Source organism: Simochromis diagramma, unplaced genomic scaffold, assembly GCF_900408965.1.
Source record: "Simochromis diagramma unplaced genomic scaffold, fSimDia1.1 OVJJ01000159.1, whole genome shotgun sequence".
NCBI lineage: Eukaryota > Metazoa > Chordata > Actinopteri > Cichliformes > Cichlidae > Simochromis > Simochromis diagramma.
Window position 1 is genome coordinate 4,651,450 of NW_024387197.1, and position 20,126 is coordinate 4,671,575.

Genomic DNA, 20,126 nt, shown 5'->3' on the forward strand with positions numbered 1-20,126 from the left:
ATGTAACATTTTCTGTAGATCCTGTGAATCTCGGGCAGCTCGTCTTGCGTGAAGTGTTTCCAGCTGCGCGTCATGTAGCTGGAGTCGAGTGTTTTAACCGATGCATGAAACTATACATTTTTAGACATAGGTTGTAACAGCCGCCGTTTTCTTTGTGAGTATTTATTACACGGCGTGCTGCGGGGAAAAGCCTGTTCTAACGTTTGAGTCTAAGGTTTATTTTTTAGCACCTGGCGGCTCTTTTTTACTTCTCATCCGTAAATAATCTGCTGAGCAGGAAGAGTGAGCGCTTGTTTTCATGCAGATTATGTCCCGGATCAAAATGCGGTACAATCGTTATTTTTTTTTCTTTTTTTAAAAAATCGTTGTCATTTGGAAATGAGATCGCGATTTTCTAACGATTAATTGTGCAGCCCTACATTCAGTGCCACCAACTTCCCAATAAAAGCAAATATGTCTCTTTCCTGATGCGTTCTACATTTGAGAAAGCCCAACTGCAGAAAACATCCTTCGCTGATTCTCTCAAAGTTGGCTTAAGATCATTTTCAGCAAAGGAAACAGCAAAAAGAGAAGCCACTAAGGCTTTCCTGTCATTGTGAACCCATCTGACCACAACATGTTTGCCCATAAATCACAAATTTGCGTGAGCAAACAGAACTTGTTGACAAAGAAAGCATGTAGCTCCTCTAAACGGCTTCCCCAATGGTGTTTTCAAACGCCGAGAAAAATGTTCCAGCAAATGGCACGGCATGTGCGCACTAGTTAATGTTTATCATAGAATAACAAAGAACTGAACAGAATAGGGCTGTGCGATATGACCAAAATCTCATATCCCGATATAAGAATTCTATCGTCCCGATAACGACATAAATCACAAAAATGTAACATTTTCTGTAAATTCTGTGAATCTCGGGCAGCTCGTCTTATGGGAAGTGTTTCCAGCTGCGCGTCATGTAGCTGGAGTGTTTTAACCGATGCATGAAACTATACATTTTTAGACATAAGTTGTAACGACCGCCATTTTCTTTGTGAGTATTTATTACACGGCGTGCTGCGGGGAAAAGCCTGTTCTAACGTTTGAGTCTAAGGTTTATTTTTTAGCACCTGGCGGCTCTTTTTTACTTCTCATCCGTAAATAATCTGCTCTTTCACGTGATTCAGTTTATTTTGAAAAGGATCTTGAGCTTTATTGTGAAAGGTTTATGTGGAACATAAACAAGCGGACACTTGATGGTGTTACCGTCGTTGTTGCTAACGACAACGCATAAAAACAGGCGCTTGTCTGTCTGTAGTGTGGTTATATTAAATATAAGAGAAAGAGAGAACTTTAAGAAATTAATATAGCCACTACAGTGACCATCAAAACAATGAAAAAATATTGCCGCAAACAGTTTATTTTGCAACACCACGAAACAAACGATAGCGTAAAACGAAACATAGACGTTTTTATATCGTCATCCGATATATATCGTTATATCGAACAGCCCTAATTATAGTTGTCACAGATACTTGAATCAGTATTGGGCTGATGTCTGATATCAGCGGCGTAGCATTTACACTAGGGACACTGGCATGTAGTCATGACAAAGCATCTGAGGCAGAAAAACAGTTTGTATTGAAAAAGACTGGATGAATAAAGCATTTGACCAAAACATGTCTTTTTTAATATTTAAAGCTTATAAAAAATTTTAAAAAGACAAAGTGACTGCAACCTACATTACTGAGAAGCTACATGTGCTGACGGGGGAAGCGGCACAGGTCACATGATCGCAGCAGGTAGTTATCATGAAGCGGCACAGATACGGTGTCGGCTTTCCCCTTGTAAATTATGTTCAGATTGCTTAAAACCAAAAACAGAGCCGCAGGAGGCGGTGGTGTGATTGGCGTGCGGATACTGTGACATGTCAAACCATGTTCTGTCATAGGTCATGCAATAAGAGCAGCCATGGGAACGGTATGGGAAACATACAGAGTATGGCCAGTATGGACAGGTTGTGTGATGGGAAGGCCATCTGGTATCACCAGCCACGCAGCGCCATATGATCACACCTCCTCATCCCTCATCCTACACCCAGCCCCCTTGCATTGATGGACTCGCAGCAGCTATTGAACGCTTATATGTTTCCGGTCATTGGCATTATTTTTTTATTTGTATGACATCCTCTTGCCGAAACAATGGCATTTCGCATGCTCTACATGTCTTCAAATATTGATCTTCCCAACCCCTTCGGCAGGAGTAAAGGGAGAGCCTGAAGAAAGGAATGAAAAAATACACATAAGGACTGAGCTGCCATTTAAAAAAAAAAAAAAAAAGCCCACAAGAAAGAAATTTGACAGCTTTTTAATTTCTGTAAGAAATAAAAGAGCATCAAATAAGGGAGAGAAGTCTCAGCTGCTGAAAACCCCACTGTCAGGAATCTGGCAGTAACTCACAGCCTGAAGATGAGACCTCTTTTAGTCTTTGGCTGCATAACTGATTAATTACTTTCTTACTCAGACAGGTCCTTCTAGTTTGCCGAGAAAAAGCAAAGCTGGGTTTCATAGACCTTGGCAAGTTGATGACTCCTGGGTTGCTTTCCTTTTCTCCAGATCTATTCTATTTTTCACGAGCAGACGATGCTATGGCCTCTGTGAATAAATTCGGAGGATTTGAGCACTACCCAGCTGGTGTAGTTCTAAAATAAGGGTCAGGTTATATTTAACTCAGATGTGGTCTGGTGCAGGCCCCACCACCACCACCACCACCACCAATTGTGGATTGTGCAGTAATCTTGAGTGGGCAAAAACTCATTTGCCATAAGCCCTGCAGCAGTATTAAGATGAGGTCCTAACATCATCATTTCCCCGAGTATATTGTCCGAGCATAACAAGAGATTTAAAGCCGCTAGACGTCTTGAGGGACGCACAGAGTTCAGTACAATCCCATCCCAGCTGACTGCACTGAACTCAACTCCTGTTCCATACTGTCCTTAAAAACCCAATAAAAAGACCAGTAAAAAAACCCAACACTGTCCGTGATATGAATCCATTTATGGCACAGGGGTGACTTGAACACACCTCAACTACTGCGTTGTCAAAAGCAGGTGCTCCCCCATCTGAGGAATGTCCATCTGAGTTTAAAAGGTCACACCACGATGCCGGCAGAGCATAAAGTATGTGAAACATCTTGACCTTACGAGGGTCATGGACTCTAAGGGGCACCTCTCTGACCCATTTCAAGATGTTTCTGGAGAGGAAATGCTCTCAAGTTGTTAGCATGCATTTCATCTTAATCATATAATCGAAGTCAAAGGCAACTTTTTGTCCAGATGCCCAAAAATCTGATCCTATTTTTGGCAAAAGCTCCTCCGGTTATTAGGTGGCACTCATCCACAGGGCAACTGTTAGCGTATTATTATCAGAGCCGTATGGAAAGCTGACAGAATATTTCTAAGTCTGCCAGACAGAGGTTCAGTAACTCCACCCTTCTTGAGGAAACAAGTGCGGATGATAGACTGTCCTCCTTCAGTCATTTTTTTTTCGTCCACTATCTCTGTTTTTGGATGTCGTCTTCCTTCTTTTTTTTTCTGAGCATCTCAGCGCTGCCAAGCTTGGCTGGGGAAGGAGTGTTGTGATGGTGTAGGCTGCCTGTGTGGATGCGCTTCAAACACAGGGAACACTTCCAATAATGTATGCACATCATGCCCTGGTACGCACACACCCACACAGACACAGTAACACACTGGCAAGAGCTAACAAAAGCACATTCCTGCGGTATCTGTGCAAGTGAAAGACAAAAGGGTTTTAATGCCATGTCTCTCACACTCCTGGTAATACAGCCCTGTGAGCTATAAATCTTGGCCTGGGCGCTTTCAGAGCCTTGCAGGCGATGATCAGGGACAAACTTTCAATACTTCACTGCTCGTCTCTGGGTAAGCAGTCATTCTATAGGTGGTACTGACACATCAGAGCCCATGAATGTGTCAGAGAAGTCGTAAGTCACTTTGCTGCTTTGATGCAAGCCAATCACACCAGCACACGCATATGTGCGCGCACAGAGACACCACTAAACATATCTCGTGGCCGTGTTTTCAGAGTCTAATGGTCACTAAGTGGTCTAAGTAAATACTCTTATATCTGATGTCCTGCAGCAGTCTGCACACATGCATGTAAATATCACATAGACACATCACATGCACACGGACTGCACATGTGTCCATGTAGTGTATGTGCTAACCAGTCGCACGCACGCGTTTTCCTCCTGAAGGACATCGATAAATCTGACAATCACTGCTCTTATATGTTCAAGTGAGCGAAAGAAAAAAAAACATATGAAAGCCATAAAGAGTGACGCTACCAGATGAAAATGAGCGCTAACGCAACAGAAGCCAAACAATTAACTGGGAGCACGGGAGACAGCAGAAGAGTGCGAGAGGCTGGAGATACGGTAAGAGGGGCAGAAAACAGACCGGCGGGCACGGCAGCACTACCTGTTTCACTTCAGCAGGCATGGTCCAAAATCCCGTTTGGTTCCAGCAAAATTTAAAAAAAGAAAAAAAGAAAGAAAGAAAGAAGGAAAAAAGAAAAAGCTCCCGGGGAAACGTGTGATAGATACTTCCTCCTGTCGGAAAAAGTTCTTCTTTCCCTCCTCTCCTCCTCTCGTCTCCTCACGCTTTCCCTGTTTATTTACGTTGGGTTTTCCCTCTGTGAGCGCAGAGGCAGCGGCTCAGATGCAGGCAGCCATCCTCTACTCGGCTACGTCCAGCCACACGGAGTTAGCGAGGGAAACACCGGAAGTGTGGCGCTGTGCCTTTCAAAATAAAATGATTACGGACGCTCATAAACGATAGATAGATAGATAGATAGATAGATACCATATATGCCCTAAAGCTGCAGAAAAGGCTAACATTGTTATCTTTTTACAAAAAAACAGCTAAACATAAGAGGTTTTTGGACAAAGTGTGTGTTCTCCATTCTTTAAGCACCGGTTCGAGCACCGTTTAAGCACCGGCACCGTTTCAAAAGTACCGGTTTGGTACTGGTATTGTATAAAACCTAAACGATACCCATCCCTACTCATAAGGTGGAGCAAAACATCTAATGAGAAGGTTAGTTGGTGGTTCGATTCCCTGGTTGTTCCAGTCTGCATCCCAAAGTATCCTTGGGCAATCCCTGAGTTGCTCCTGTTGCATTCACTGGAGAGTGAATGTTAAGACAATATGGTAAATGGCCTGTATTTGTATAGCGCTTTTACAATAGGCACTAAGATGTATAGAAAAAGTGCTTGTGAGAATATGTTTGTGTGTGAATGGGTGAATGAGACAAAAGTGCTTTGAGTTGCTCAAGTAGAGTAGAGTTTGACTTCAAAATGTCATGCATGTGGTTAATAATCACAGTAATGGTGTAAACTGTGTGGACCTTAAGAGACATGTAGGAGAGTTTACAGTGAGAATTATCAAACAAAACCAAAAGAATTAATAACTTTTTACCAATGCAATAATCCTACACCTAACTCCAGAATATCTGCATAATGCATCTTCTTTTTTTCTTAATTTATGTCTATAATGCTGCAGTAGTGTGTAGATAGTTTTTTTTTCTAGTAGTTTCAATTTTTGCAATAGATATCTTTTTGCTGCTAAAAATAACACTGACGCTTGCATCACTTCCATCAGAATGTCATAAGACTGTTGAATTCCATGACCTAACAGACCACATCGCTGATCTGCTCATTTATATGGCAGCAGGAAGACTGAGCAGTGCTTTGCAACAGGCATTTCTTGTGGAAAACCAAAATACTTTTACTTTGAAAGTCAAATCCTCTCACATCCACTGTAATTTTGTAAATAGGCTGGTTTCTCACAGATGAAAGAGGACCCCTACTTTCTCCTTTGGAGAGATGTTGTATTTGGGCTGTTTATGGACTGGTGAGGTAGAGGACTAAGGCAGAATCTTCCCTCAGTAGCAAAAGCAGGAGCCTAAAAAAAAGGACCAGAGGCAAGCTGAACCCTATGCTCATGCACATACACACACTATACTCACTCAACAAAAAGAAAGTTAGGCAGCCAGAGAATAAAAACCTCCAGGGCTGAGAAAATTGGGTGCGTTAATAAAAAGGAGGGTTCACAGACAGGCAGCGAGAGCTGGAAATGTAGCAGCACTCTCTTTCCTCCCTCTCTTTCTCTCATTGGGTCTATCTCTGGCATCTTAGCGGGGTGGGACCAGCTCCCTCTATGCACTCCAGCTGCGTCTGTCTGTCAGCCTGTCGACCCCTCCCCCTTGTTGGCATAGACGGAGAGCGATAGAGAGGAGGGAGGTGTAGGGGGGCCAGTGGCTCACACACAAAACAAAAGTTGCCCCTATTGAAGCGGAGGCACCCCATACTCTGCAAATTTTTACACCCTGCACACATACAAGCACACACAGCTCCTTTGCTCCAGCTCTTTGTGGCGTTCCTCTCGCTGCACTTGATATAAGGGAGGGGAGGGACGTACGTGAAAGAATTCGCATTCAAATATCTGTGACTGTGACCAAGAGCGAGTAGGAATGTTAATCTAATAACCCAGATGGAAGCTTAGCTAAGGACAACTTTGAGAGAGGTCCGAAAAGACAGCAGAGAGAGAGGGAGAGAAAGGATGACTGCACTAAAAGACTCAAACGGAGAAAGGAGAAATCCCAAACGGAGGGGAAATGGCTGAGGTTTTGCATTCCACCAGCTTGGCAGTTCATGTCCTCGAATCTTACTGCTCCATTTGTTCTTAATGAAAGACCTGGCCCAGCATGCACCACTGCGTTTAGATCTATTTACTTTCAACAATACTATTTAGAATTCTGCCAAGCAACATTACCTTAAGAAAAAAAAAAAGTTGAAGTGCATTTCTCTCTCATATGCGATATCATATTCCATTTAAGCAATTTAAACACTGAGTGAGCTTCATAACCCTTTTAAAAATCTATTAAGTGCTTTGGAATGCTCAAGGGAGCAGATGAGAAAAGAAACAATGCTCTTTACTTTAGCTATAAATCGTGCTCTGCATTTGCTCAATTTATTGTTTTTAATGCTGTGTTTATCGTTTGCCAGATTTCCATGCAGTTTAATCAAGATTATATATCTGTAACTACCCCAGTGGCTCTCTAAGAGCCTGGGCAGAGCTGTGCTAACATCAGCTTGCCATCTGTTCACCATCTTCATTTTGCGTGTTAACATTTGGTTATTGGAACTAAGCACAGTGCAGGTGAGGCTGATGGGAATGTGATTCATTAAAATGGGTTGGTTGCAAATTGAAATTTTTATTTCATAACAGCATTATAGGAAAACACAGAGGAACACCAAGGCAGTTATAATGATTCCTAAAGGGGAGCATGAATGTTTATATCAGCTTGCACTGCAGTCCATTTCAGTGACTGAGATGTTTCACAAAAATCTCCCCTGAGGGAAAAGTAAGAGTATAAGTCAGAAGGATTCCCCATCCGGAGGGGAAGCGTGTACACATCACATAGTGATAACCGTCTGGCTCTGGGTGAAACTCAAGGGATCACCACAATCGTGGAGTGAGTCATACTTTATGGGTTCATCAGCATCTCTGCAAAATCTCACAGTCACACACGGTGACTGAGGCGTGCGAGTCTTCATCATTTCATTGACAAACAGATCTTTTCATCTCTACCTCGGGCACCTATAATAAGGCATTCCCTTCCAGCAATGAGCAACAGTGGAAGAGCAGAGAAGACAGGCTTCAGCACACTAAAAACCCTGACAGTACATTACAATCAAGATTTCATATTAAAATAAGGCCTAAAATGTGTTCAGCATAGAAGACTGCTGTCAGACAAATGCTGTATCCCCTTGAGTCTAGTTAACCCCACACCTAGGCCTTGTAGAAAACATGTACAAGGTGTATGAATAATCCAGGAGTTGTAATCAAAGGTCCAGAAGTCGGCTTTAGCCTGTCAGGGTGTATGGTGTGAAACAGATGGTAGAAAGGTTAATGTTTGGCAACAATGCACGCTTTGACAGCCAGACAACTCGGATGAAGCTACATCTGTTAAAATCATGCTTTTCCACCTTTTCACGGTGGCAGGAAAATACAGAGAAGAAAAACTGAGGAGTAACAAAAAGTGGTCCAGAAGTGAGGAGCCATTACAGCAGTTTGAAAATATATGTGGCGCTTCATTACGTAAAAAAACGTTTGTAGAATATTCAATTTCAAAAGAGGGATTAATGACATTTAATTCTGAATTCCTTTCACAATGAGCCCAGAACACATTTCTCAGGAAACAGCACTTTGTCATAAAGCTTTAATAAAGGGGTGAGTAGGTTTGGCCCAACTATGCCACTATACACAAAACAGGATTTTAAAAAAAATGCATAAAAAGTCATTTCAAAGATAAATCTGACTTTGCTGCCCTGCGTTGTTTTAAGACCATCACTGCACAGCGCAGGGGCTGGATGGCAAACAATATGTATGTCTGAGGGCAAGATGATGTGCTCTGCTGTAGGCTGACTGCTGTTTATCCTAACAATGGCACAGCTTGCAAAAAAGCCCTTATCTAATACTATCATGTTTTATTTTCCCCTTGAAAAATGGCTAGTCAGCGATGCAGAGGATTAGAGTCCAATCTACTGGGGGCTTTTGTTGTGCAAAAAGGCAATTTTCCCTTCATTTGGGGAAATAAAGCTCTTTTAAATGACATCACTTCAGATCAAAAGGTTCTATTTTCTGTTTTTATGTTGCACTGCCGTAATTGCACAGCGAGATTTATAAAAACAAGTATAACCGGATTAAGCTTTTCCTTGTTTTCCATCTCGTCATGCATAATTGGGACACTGAAAGAGGTGCAAACGGCAGAATCTGAACCCGTCTGACGATGACATGCAGCAAATCATTAACTTTTACGGCCTAAAATATGCTTTCTGTCGCCTTCATTTCAGCTGAGCATGTCTTTTGCATCTGTAATGGAGTCGTCCAAAGAGGATGTCTATTGTTATATATGGTTATTATTTGAGTTCTTCAGTTGCACTAATGCCTAAGGCCTCCATCTTTTAGCCAAAAACCCTGAGAAACCTATCTTGAGACAGATGAGCAGCTTACTTTTGCAGAAAAACCTACTTTCAGCCTCTCCTTTATTTACAGGGGGCGAACACAGCGGGCAGCTCCACATGTTTGATTTTTTATTTTATTTCTTTTACTTCGTAACACAACTTTAAAGGGCTCTGCGTGCGATCCTGGAGTTGAACTGGAGACCTTCTGCTTGTTAGGCAAATTTGTAAAGCGCAACACTTTGGAGGCCCTGTTGAGCAGCTTACTTTCTGGAGTTAAAATCAAACAATTAATTGACATCAGAATTTTTTTTTTTTTACACGTCAGCTTAAATTCCACAATTGTTGGAGAGAATTGGCTGCCGCTGTTTACAACAGTGAGCTTCTTGGGAATTCTGTTGGAAATGAATAGATAAAAGTAATGAAAGTAAATGGATGACTGTGTTTATCTCGGCCTGGAATGATCAGTAAAGTCCCTGGAGAAGGAGGAGTGTAAAGAGCGCTGATATTTTTACACATTCCTGTGCCATTGTCATCACTCTCTACATTCAACAATCACTTTTAGACACTGTGAAGCAATTCAGAGACTAGTGCCCCTTTCCTTTCAAATATCCCAGCAATTACAAGGACCCTACATCCCTGCTCCAGTTTAAGACAAACTGTGCCATCTTTTCAAGTGTGTGCGTGTGCAACCCTGTGGGAAAAAAACAAACAAACAAACAAACAAAAAACAACGGCAAAGCATCGCAAATTTCAGACTAAATAATGTCAAGTCTTTTCCCAGTCTGTTCAGATGTGTAGGGTGCCTCAGCCCGAGGCGATGCCAGGTTGCATTAAAAGTCCGTCGGGCACATTAAAGAGTCAACAAGTATTAGTGAATCTGTGGTGCTATACGATGGGACAGGCACAAAGAGTTTGAATGCTCACAATGGCTGCATTGCACACAGGTGCAAAAGTGGTGCTTTGCAGGAAGCAGCAAACACCAAGAGGTTTGATTCTGTTCCCATCAAAAGAGCTGAGAATTTACACTAATTCCAGGTAAAGTAACCTGCTGAGATGTAAGGCTTCCCCTACTGAGTAGATTCTACTGAGTTTTTTTTTTTCATTAGTGGACTTGTCCACCTTTAATGTGTTCCTAAATGCAGGCTTGCAGATATTTCCTAAGAACTTTGAAAGCAACTCTGCCATTCAAACATTTTTTTAAATTATTAGTTATTTATTTGGCCTGGATGAAACTCGCTCCCTACTCTGGCAATGTACCTAAATATTCACACTGCATCAGCATTTATTAAAGAACACTCAAGTGAAACAGAAAAGAAAGGTTTAATTCCAAATCTTATCTATTAAAAAAACAGTTATCTTTGTTCTGGCAAATCCTCCCAAAAAAACAAGGCTCTGTGCTGCTTCTGTTTCTCATTCGATCACCGTTTACATGCTTGTAAGTCACATAGTAAAAATGTCACAGCGGTATGTTAAACTCATGGGGATAATTAAATCAAGACTTTGAACACCTCCAGCTATACTATAAAGTTCGAAGACTGTTTTCCATTTAGCCTTGTTTAGTTATCTTGCTGGACGCTTGTAAAGGTTAGGTCACATTCCTCAGGTGGCGCTGGGGGTCTCGTGCAAAAGAAGAGCTCTATTTTAAACACACGGTTCAGTCTTTGGATTTAACAACCAAGCCGAACAGTCAGTTAGATGGCAGAGTATCGTGCCCGTCTTCAAGAGTATAAGTAGACTTTCATGTTACGCAGAATGTTCCCACCGAGGCGAGGTAGTGCCCTTCAGAGATATTTAGCCTGTCTGTTCACCTATGTCGTGCATGGTAAAGGAAATGGAAGCAGATTTCAGATGCACCTCTTAGTGCTTTTAGTGAGGGTAATGGTTTAATGGATTGTGATCAAATGGGAGGGAGGTGCAGCAGGACAGGCATTAAGTCCACCAACATTGGAGCTGATCTGAAGGATGAAGGTTTGAGCTGGCCCAGAGGAATATAAATAGCCCACAGCCCATCCCTTCAAACCTCTCTCTCTTCCTGTTCACCTGAACAAGAAGAATCTGCATGATCCTTGAATTAAAATTTTCTGTCCTTCCACGTTAGCTCCGGACCAAGATGAGACACAAAAACGACTTACCCTTCCCTTCCGAGCAGTTCCCACTTTGATTCATGGGCCACTGCCACGAACTTGACTCTTAATGTTGAAGCAAGTTGAATAAAACATATAATAATGGCACATGCCTTCTGCATTTTACTTTTAGGTTGAGCAGTGTAGTAGGTAGAAGTCTCTCCTACCTAAGTGCATAATACATTCATTAGATTTGTAACCTGACTAGTGCAGTGTATGATCAGAGTGAGATGTGCAGAATGAGCTGATTGAGGCTCTCAGTGGGAGTGACTGATTGCAGCTATTTGTTGGAGAAGGAATGGGGCGTGCCTGCAAACAACACAGCTGATTCAGGTTGCCAGCATTTAGCTGCAATGATTCAACAGTATTGCTCTCAAACTGCAGTCCAGACATTATCCAGTTTTACATGATACAGTGGGGGAAAATAATTATTTGATCTCCTGCTGATTTTCCAAGTTTGCAAATCCGCCAACTCAAGAAAGCACATGTCCAGGCCCCTCTTAAGTTTGCCGGTGAACGTCTAAATGACTCAGAGAAGGCTTGGGAGAAAGTGTTGTGGTCAGATGAAATCAAAATCAAGCTTTGGCATCAACTCGACTTGCCGTGGTTGGAAGAATAGAAAGGCTGAGTATGACTCAAAGAACACCATCCCCACAGTTAAACACGGAGGTGGAAACATTATGCTTTGAGGATGTTTGCCCAAAAGGTCTTTGCAAATCATGCCATGTACTATAAAATCTTGGATGAGAACCTCCTTCCCTCAGCCAGAACACTAAAAGTGGATCGTGGATCAGTCTTCCAGTATGACAATGACACAAAACATACCGCCAACGCAACAAAGAAGTGGCTAAAGAAGAAGCACAGGAAGCAGAATAATTACATGGACCTTAAAGATCCAACATGAGACTAAATGAGCTAGTCATGACCAAAAAAATGACAATCACTCATCAGTTGTTTCAGTAACTATGAGCTGCGAGACAGCTCATAGTTACTGAAGCAAGTGGTAACCATTTGAGTTTACAAAACGCTGCAGTCATCAACAAGCTGTGAACACACACACATAAAAGACAGGCTAAGCCTGCAGCCCACTGAACATACTTGTCTTCAGAACTTAACTTCTAATTTATTTCGTTGACGTCCTCTTTGGTAAGAGGACATGAACGTGGGGTGGTGGTTAGCACCGTTGCCTCCTGGATATGAATCCATCGGGTGTCTGGGGCCCTTCTGTGTGGAGCTCGAATAATCTGCCTGTATGAGTTCTCTAAAGGTACTCCGGCTGCCTCCCCGCAGTCCAAAGACATACATGTTAGGTTAATTGGTGATTCTAAATTACCCATATTTTTAGAGTGAGTTGTTTGACCTGTTCAAGGCGTACCCAACCGTTTGACCTATGACAGCTGAGAGAGGCTCAAGTCTCAATGAAACCCTGAACTGGATAAACAGAAGATGGACTTTTGTTAAGATGTAGGAACCAAATGTGCTTAGGGTTAGGAAAAGATCACGGTTAAAATGTAGACTCTGAAAGGAATAAAGCCTGTTACCAAGCTACATTTGCTATTTTAAAAAAAACACAGAAGAGTTGATATATGTTTCTTAACATTGCTTCTAGATATCTACATAACATATGCAGACAGCAGCCTACTCAGTCTTCTCCTACTAAGGTAGAAAAGGGTATCAATGACAAGAGCTATTGGGTCTTTAGGTGCTCAGCAATACACCTCACAAAAGTGAAGTTGAGTGGATAAGCAGTTGTCAAGAAAATAAAACAACACACACACATTCTCTGCAGATAGTAGTTCATAGAAAGAATGCACTGCCTATATAGTCAACAGTAGTGTGCAAACTTTAAGTGACACCAGTTGCAGTGACTAAACTTTCATGGCAATCCATCTAACAGATGTCATTTCAGTACCAAAGCCCCTCTGCAACTAACAGAAGAGCTTACACTGTCATCCCCAGAGCCATGCTGCTATTATGGATAAGACCTATGGAAATGAACAAATCTTGAAACAAGAACCTTTGAGAAACACTGCTTTAGATGTTAACAAGCTGTAAAGAAAAACTGTACCATCAACACTAAGATTACTGACAATCCAGCCTTCCACCTGAACAACAGTAGTGCCTTTCAATTTGCCTCATGTGCGCCTCTTTCCAAAGATTGTTTGAAAATATGAACAGAAACTTTTGTGACTGTCACATCCAGCAGACAAAGGACCCTTTAAACTGAGGTTGAGGCATAATTAGGTGTTCCATATAGAGCCATGGAAAACAAGCAGCAACATTATTAAAATTTTAATGTGACTTTTCTGCAGGCTGCTCTGTAATGAGACAAAAGTGTTGTAGGAGGGTTACAGGAACAGTGTGGCGCACACAAAAATAAACAAAGGAGGTACTTTCACACCAAGGTAATTAGAGTGTTTATGGGAGGCAAGAAGGTTCTTGATGCCACAGCAAGGGAAGAAGACAGAGGAAGACAGAGGAGGGGAGGGGGGTAAACTAAGGCTCATTGTTAGGCAGGTGATTTACGAGGGTACAGGGGCTCCCGGGCCCTGCCAGTGGAGGGATAGAGCTTCTGTCGCTATAGCACCCTCGGCCCTTTGTATCCATTGTGCTTAGCCAGGGCTGGGGGGCTGTGTGTTCTGGGGATGAAAGTGGGTGGAGGGAGGTTGGGGCGATTGTTGGTTGAGCGCTGTGGTGCCATTGCAGGGCCGGGGCCTGTACATCTTCAACACAGACAGCAGCACAGATCAAAGGCAGCACTGTTCCCTCTCTCTAAATCACACAAGCCTTTGAAAACTTCCCACATCATTTGCACAAAGGGATGATATGCCTCTGCTATGCTAGAAGACCACTGACTATAGTGTCAGAAAACCAAACACCAACACTTTATAGCATCCACAGTACAAAAATTATCCCAAGTTTCCTTTTCACTGAAGTTGCTTTGCAAAACTGTAGCTTTGCTATATGCACCTTTCAATGGGCTCTATGCATGTCCTGCGCAGTGCCGTGGGTAGATTAGCTGTCTGGTGTATATAAAATGAGGTCACCTTCTCCCTCAACTCCAGACAGACGTGGCTGTCTGAGTGCTGTCTGCCTTTCTCAACAGATAGGTTTGTCACCATGCACTACTTGACCTTTTAGAGCTTTGGTGATAACACTCCTTCAGGCCAAAATCAATTATGGGAGGCTAACATGATAGCAAATAAAGGAAGTGTGTGATCCTAGCATGATCCTATTGATGGATACAGATTCTAAGGCTCCCTGGTCCGTGTCACTGAATTTCTGCTGATAATTTCATCAGACAAGCTAATGGAGAGTCCGACAGCCTCGTTTTGATTTTCCTCACAGGACAGTGTAGCATAAACACTCTAATTCTCTTCCTTGGCAGCCATTCATAAACAGTTATACTGACGTGAATGAGGATTAGAATTCAATTAGAAAGTAGGGCAGTGGTGTTTACAACAACCTTTTGTAATAGAGAGATTAAAACATATTGTTGTGATCTGCCTTTTTGTAACTTGTGTTAATTTCATGCAGGTCCAAAACAAAATAAAGAAACATTTGAAACATCTTAATCTTGAATATTTCTTAATCCTCTTCGGATGTGTGCATGACAACTACATGGGGAGACTTAAATGACAGTGGGTGGTTTGTTGATTTGTTGATTGTTCAAACTTTTCTTTTGCCTCCAAGCCCTGTTGGAAAAATATCATAGAACATCTTTTGTCCAAGAAAACAAAATTTCAGCTTTAGCCTGAATAATTTTTTTGTTTAAACACACCACGAGTCTGTCGCCATACTCAGTGATGTATGAGGGTACTATTAACATTGGAGGAATCATCCTACTTTTAGAAGGTAACATTTAGCAATTTTCCCATTTTAGTTTAACATGTAAGCATCTTTGCTAATTAGCACTAATCTGAATCTGAAAGCTGATAATGAATACAATCACTTTGCATCGATGTGCTCAAAAAGTGAGTATTGAACAATGTTTGACCTGTAGGCAATGGCAATAAATAAAAAAGTTGACAGCCTGAAAAATGGCAGCATAAAGTTTGGGATGTTCATTCTCCTCTGGGCTACTGCAATTCAATAGCCCACACCATAGCTCAAATTTGATCATGGTTTTACTAAAGCCAGGGTCCCAACTGCAAGAAGAGTGAGAAAAGAGCTAAATTAATCTGAACATGGTACTGTAATAGGATGTCACTGTTGCAACAAGTCAATTTGCGAAATGTCCTTATTCCACAATGAGCCATAAGTGTATTGTAATTTATTATTATAGATTAGTAACTTCAGCAAAAATACTTTGCACTGAGAGCTTCATAGAATAGGTCTGAAGGACCTAGTCGTCTTGGATTGGCAATGCAAGAGTCTTTGTCCAAACCTGAGAAGGTGTGGTTATAGGTGTTTTGGGGGCACTTTAGGAGGCACACCACTCTTTGCTGCTGGAGTTCTCAAAAAGTTTAAGTGGACTTGCCAAAGCATATGTGGAGGCAGCAGTACATGGGGATCAAACGGAAAGTTGCTACTGTAAACAAATGCTAGAGCAGCAAAGGTAAATCAAGACCAGGAAAACCTGGACATCAACCATTCTGACAGCTCAACTCCAGACTCCAGAAATATTGAACAACTGCTTCAGAAAGTTCTAGATGAGCATGACAAGAAACTAGACAAGACAGGAGAAACGGCTTTAGCACAGAAGAAGCTAGTTGAGTGAGAGTTGGGAGTCAACTGGAACCTGGATCAACAATGAGATGAAATTTTCCATATAGGGAAATCCTTCAATCCCGCTTATGTTTATCTCAAAAAGTACCATCTCAAATTGGGGATATTTATGAAGTCATTTCAACATTTTTCACAAATTTCTTCTTCAATAAGAGCGGATAGCTGGTTCTGGGTTTACGGTTAGCGTTCATATATTCAATACACTGTGATGGTAATAAAACAATAACATAATGACAACCTACTGCAAATTTCCAAAGATTTTTTCTGTGGGCATCACAAATGTTTGTTGTTAACATCATGCAAATTCATCTAATAGTTCTTGAGTCATTTTGCAAATAACAAAAAGTCGATCTCATATTGCGTGAGATGAAAGGTCTTCACAAATAAATAAATAAATGATGTTCTGCGGACCATGAACACATGGACTAAGTTCCACAAATTCCAAACAGTCACTGGGATTTCAGTTTAACATGTGAAAAGGCAAACAACATACATACTATACGGACGAGCCTTGGCTTCAAATTTATTGTGGAAAATGTGCTATATTTCCAAATGATTGTATGATGCATTTGAGTCAATTAGTTTGTGTTCAGGGCAACATAAAAGAAACTTGAGAGCAATGAGCATCAGAGTGTTTCATTTGTAACAGGTCATGAAGTGCTGTGAGGATATGTTTAAATAAACCATCGCTTCTGTTTATTTGCTGCCCACTGAGCAGCCTGTGTTAAAAAGCTGACAACAGTGATAAAGGCATAAACGAGCGCGCACTGCCCACTGATGCTGAGACCCAGTCTGTGCCGAGGTGAGCGCCCTGTGGTGGGGTGCTATCAAGATCAGTGGCTTACTGCGCTCATTAGGTGTCTACTTGCATGTGATTTCATTCATCAGAGCAGGTCCACTTTTTTCTTTCCTGACATCAACTTGAAATAATTATGCATTGTGTCTGGCCCCGGGGTTGTGAGTCAATGATCCATGCGCCATTGTAATCCATCATACAGCTTTTGGACTGCATGCGAGTATGTGTGTGTGTGTTCAGGAGCTGAACAAGGAGGAAGCAGAGATAAAGAAATAATAATTCCTCATCCTTCGTGCCACATCGTTATTTGAATGGAGAGCATCTCACGACACAGACACGGTAACACCTGGTACAGAAAGGCTGGGCAAAGGCAGCTGCCAAGGACTTGGGTGCTGAGCAGGCACTGATCAACGTCCCCTTCCATCCTCAAATGCCTGCATAGAAATTGTTCTGGCATTTAAGCATTTACGATAACGCCAGCAGGAAAATTCCTGGTGGCAAAATGACATTTCAAAGTGATGTAAACAGGTAAACAGCAGTATTCAGTTGTGCCAAATTAACCCCTTGGTTCACAAACAGTCAGGGTAGGGGGATGTCTGAGAGTGAGAGCCAATTCGCTGTTCTCCAAATTAGGCTAACCTCTGGGGAGGGGAGGGTCTCGCTCTCCCTCCTTCTCTCATTAACCCTTCATGAGACCAAATTTGCAGCAAGCCCTTTAAAAAAACGAACACTAGCACGGACTGTTAACAAATTGTAACTATGGGTAAATACAAGCACAGGCAAATGTAGACAAAGCATTTCTCTCTCTGCACGTCTTGCTACATTAATAATACATGAGACCGCCTCCTTCTCTGTGATTAAAGGTGATGTATCCAAGCACCACAGGTGCGGCATCACCAAACTGTGCTTTCAAATTCTAGTTAGTAAAACATGTGTACAGTCTGAAAGGGTTTCTTCAAAGAAGTGATTATGCCTGGGAGTGAAAACATGAGAGGATGCTGTGGGAAAGTCAGCAAAATTGAAATGTGTAGGTTAGTCAGATCTTCAAAGACTGAAAATAAGCAGAGAAATAAGACTTCATGTCACCTGACCAGGGCGTTCTTAACAAAAAAAGCTCTAATTGCAACATTTTCCATCAGTTTGTAGCATGCAAATGAATGTGCATGTTGTGACTGCTGTCATTTTTAAGGAGACTGCAGCTGTCTTATTTCTACATCTTGCATTTCCTGCTCTTGCAGAGTCAGCCAGTATTGACAGAAACCCTCGCCAGGAATCTAATGTCCCCCAGACGCTGGCCAGGGCTGGGCAAAAGGCCACATCCAATCAGCACCACCACCAGACAATATCAAAGACCAGTGGGCGAAAGGAGATGGGATTGGATGGCAGTGGCATAGAAGGAGGGGGCGAAAGAAGACAGAATGAGAGGTTGAATCTCATTAGCTCGCTTTTAAAGATGAGTCACCGCACAGCAGATTACTGAACACCATCCAGGACATTGGAGTCATACAATGGGTACAAGTATCAAAATTACAGGGAAATTGAACAGAGAGATTGCGGGGGTCCCACGAATGATGAAAAGCAATGACCATGAGCAAACATGGGGATGGGATGAGCCGGCTCACATGGAAGGCGAGAGCAGAAGAGGTGTCACTTTTGAGAGAGATGCATGGAGGGAGATGCATGATAGCGCAGGTTGGTGGTTGAAAAAGACAAGGGGTGGAGGGGGTGGTCGGCCAGTGTGCTGGCATCGTTTACCTGCATCACCACTTGCTGCCATGGTAGTGGTTGGCTGGTGGGGGGGTTGGGAGGCAGATTGGCACGCTCTAGCTGTAGGTTGACGTTGCGACGCTCCTCCTCAAGGGCGCGGGTCAGCTGCTCGAAACGTGCCTCCTGCTCTTTCACTGAGGCCAGGATGCTGGCGGCTGAGCGAACATCATAATCCTCCATGTTCAGTGTCGGTCGCGGTTTTACAGATCTTCCAAGTCAAGAAGGGAGGGAAGAGAAGGGGGAGGAAGAGGGGGCACCAGGTCATTTAACACACCCAGACCCAAAAAAGGCTGGATGAGTGACATCAAATGGCTGACGCATGCCTCCAGATCAAAGTCAAAACAAACGGCTTGTTTGCTGGCCAAGATAGGATACACAAGCTTTAACAAAGACCACCGTGACAGATGAAAATAGAACAATTAGGGTGAGTGACTGGATAAGGGAAACAGGGTTATAACACAAAGAGTGTATCTGTTACCGACAAATCTTTTTCACTCTGACCGTGCTTTCTCCAGCCAACACCCTGAAGGGACATGCTCAGATTCTCCTCATAAAGGGTGACTACAAAGTCTCTGATACTGCAGGCCAGCACAGCAAACACATTAATGAGGATGCACTGCAGGGTGCCAATTATGTGTTTGCTTTCAGAAGTTTGAGCCTTTCTTATAATTAAGACAATCCTGGCACCGAAGATAGCATTCACTGCAGATCTGCAAGAATATCAGGGATGAAAAATAAATACCTAATCCACCAATTCTAAAAACAACAAAGGGGATGCAACAGCACAGTGGAGACTCACAAAAGCAAAGATTTTTTTTGTGTTTGTTTGTTTTGTTTTCTTTCTGGATACGATCTCAGCCCTACAAATGAACAGTCATAGGCATAAGCGTGGAGGAACGGCGCTGTCATTGGATATAGTCATGCAGAGAGCCATAATGCATTTTGACACACAGGCGCTGTTACAGGCACAAATCCAACACATGCAAGATTCCCACAGCCACCCAAACGGACACCCAGGCCTGGTATCAGGCACACACGCACACGCCATCTATCATAAACAATCAGGATTTCCAAATAACATTAGCAGGCTACAGAGCACATCAATGGCACACACACACACACACACACAGCCCGATATTCATAACTGATGGTGGTGTGATATCGAGGGGGCTGACAGCACAATAACAAATGGGTGGTTGGACATACAAAACCCACAGTAATACAGACCTAGTAGATAAGCAGGCTGAGAGCTGTTAGAAAAGAGACATCCCTCTCTCAAAACAGAAGCAGAGGGATGAAACGGCAAAAGGAACAGAGAGCTGGGAGAGGGGAAGAGAAATGAAGGGAAGACAAAAGAGAAAATGGAAGAGATTAAAACAGAAGTGAAACATAGAAAACACCAAACGGCTCTTTTAACTACCTGACTTTGTAGTAAACTCAAAGGTAAAGAAACAAGTATTGGAGCATCATCACATTATTAAAGTTTGTCCACATTTTATTAAAAAATAAAAAATGCTTTTTATATTTAAAAAAAAAAAGCTTCATTACTCAAAGTGTAGCTCCATTTTTTACAGCTAGAACATTAATCATGCAAAGTTGGCAGCTATCCCAGGGCCTCCAGATTCCCCTGTTCACTGGTGAAGGGTGATAATGTGATTAATTGAAAATGTATTGTTAGCGTGCAATAGCAACT

General features: G+C 42.3%; 1 protein-coding gene across 5 annotated transcripts in view; it reads right to left on the reverse strand.

The window, feature by feature from the left end:
- arvcfb (ARVCF delta catenin family member b) overlaps nucleotides 1-20,126 on the reverse strand; it is a 241,307-nt gene that overhangs the window by 118,013 nt on the left and 103,168 nt on the right. For all 5 annotated transcript variants that reach the window (XM_040050177.1, XM_040050178.1, XM_040050179.1 and 2 more), the window contains exons 4-5: nucleotides 19,661-19,752; nucleotides 18,422-18,641 (exon numbers count right to left, since the gene is read on the reverse strand). In XM_040050177.1, coding sequence (XP_039906111.1) covers nucleotides 18,422-18,613 — 192 coding nt within the window. In that variant the 5' untranslated portion in view covers nucleotides 18,614-18,641; nucleotides 19,661-19,752. The remainder of the gene's footprint in view (nucleotides 1-18,421; nucleotides 18,642-19,660; nucleotides 19,753-20,126) is intronic.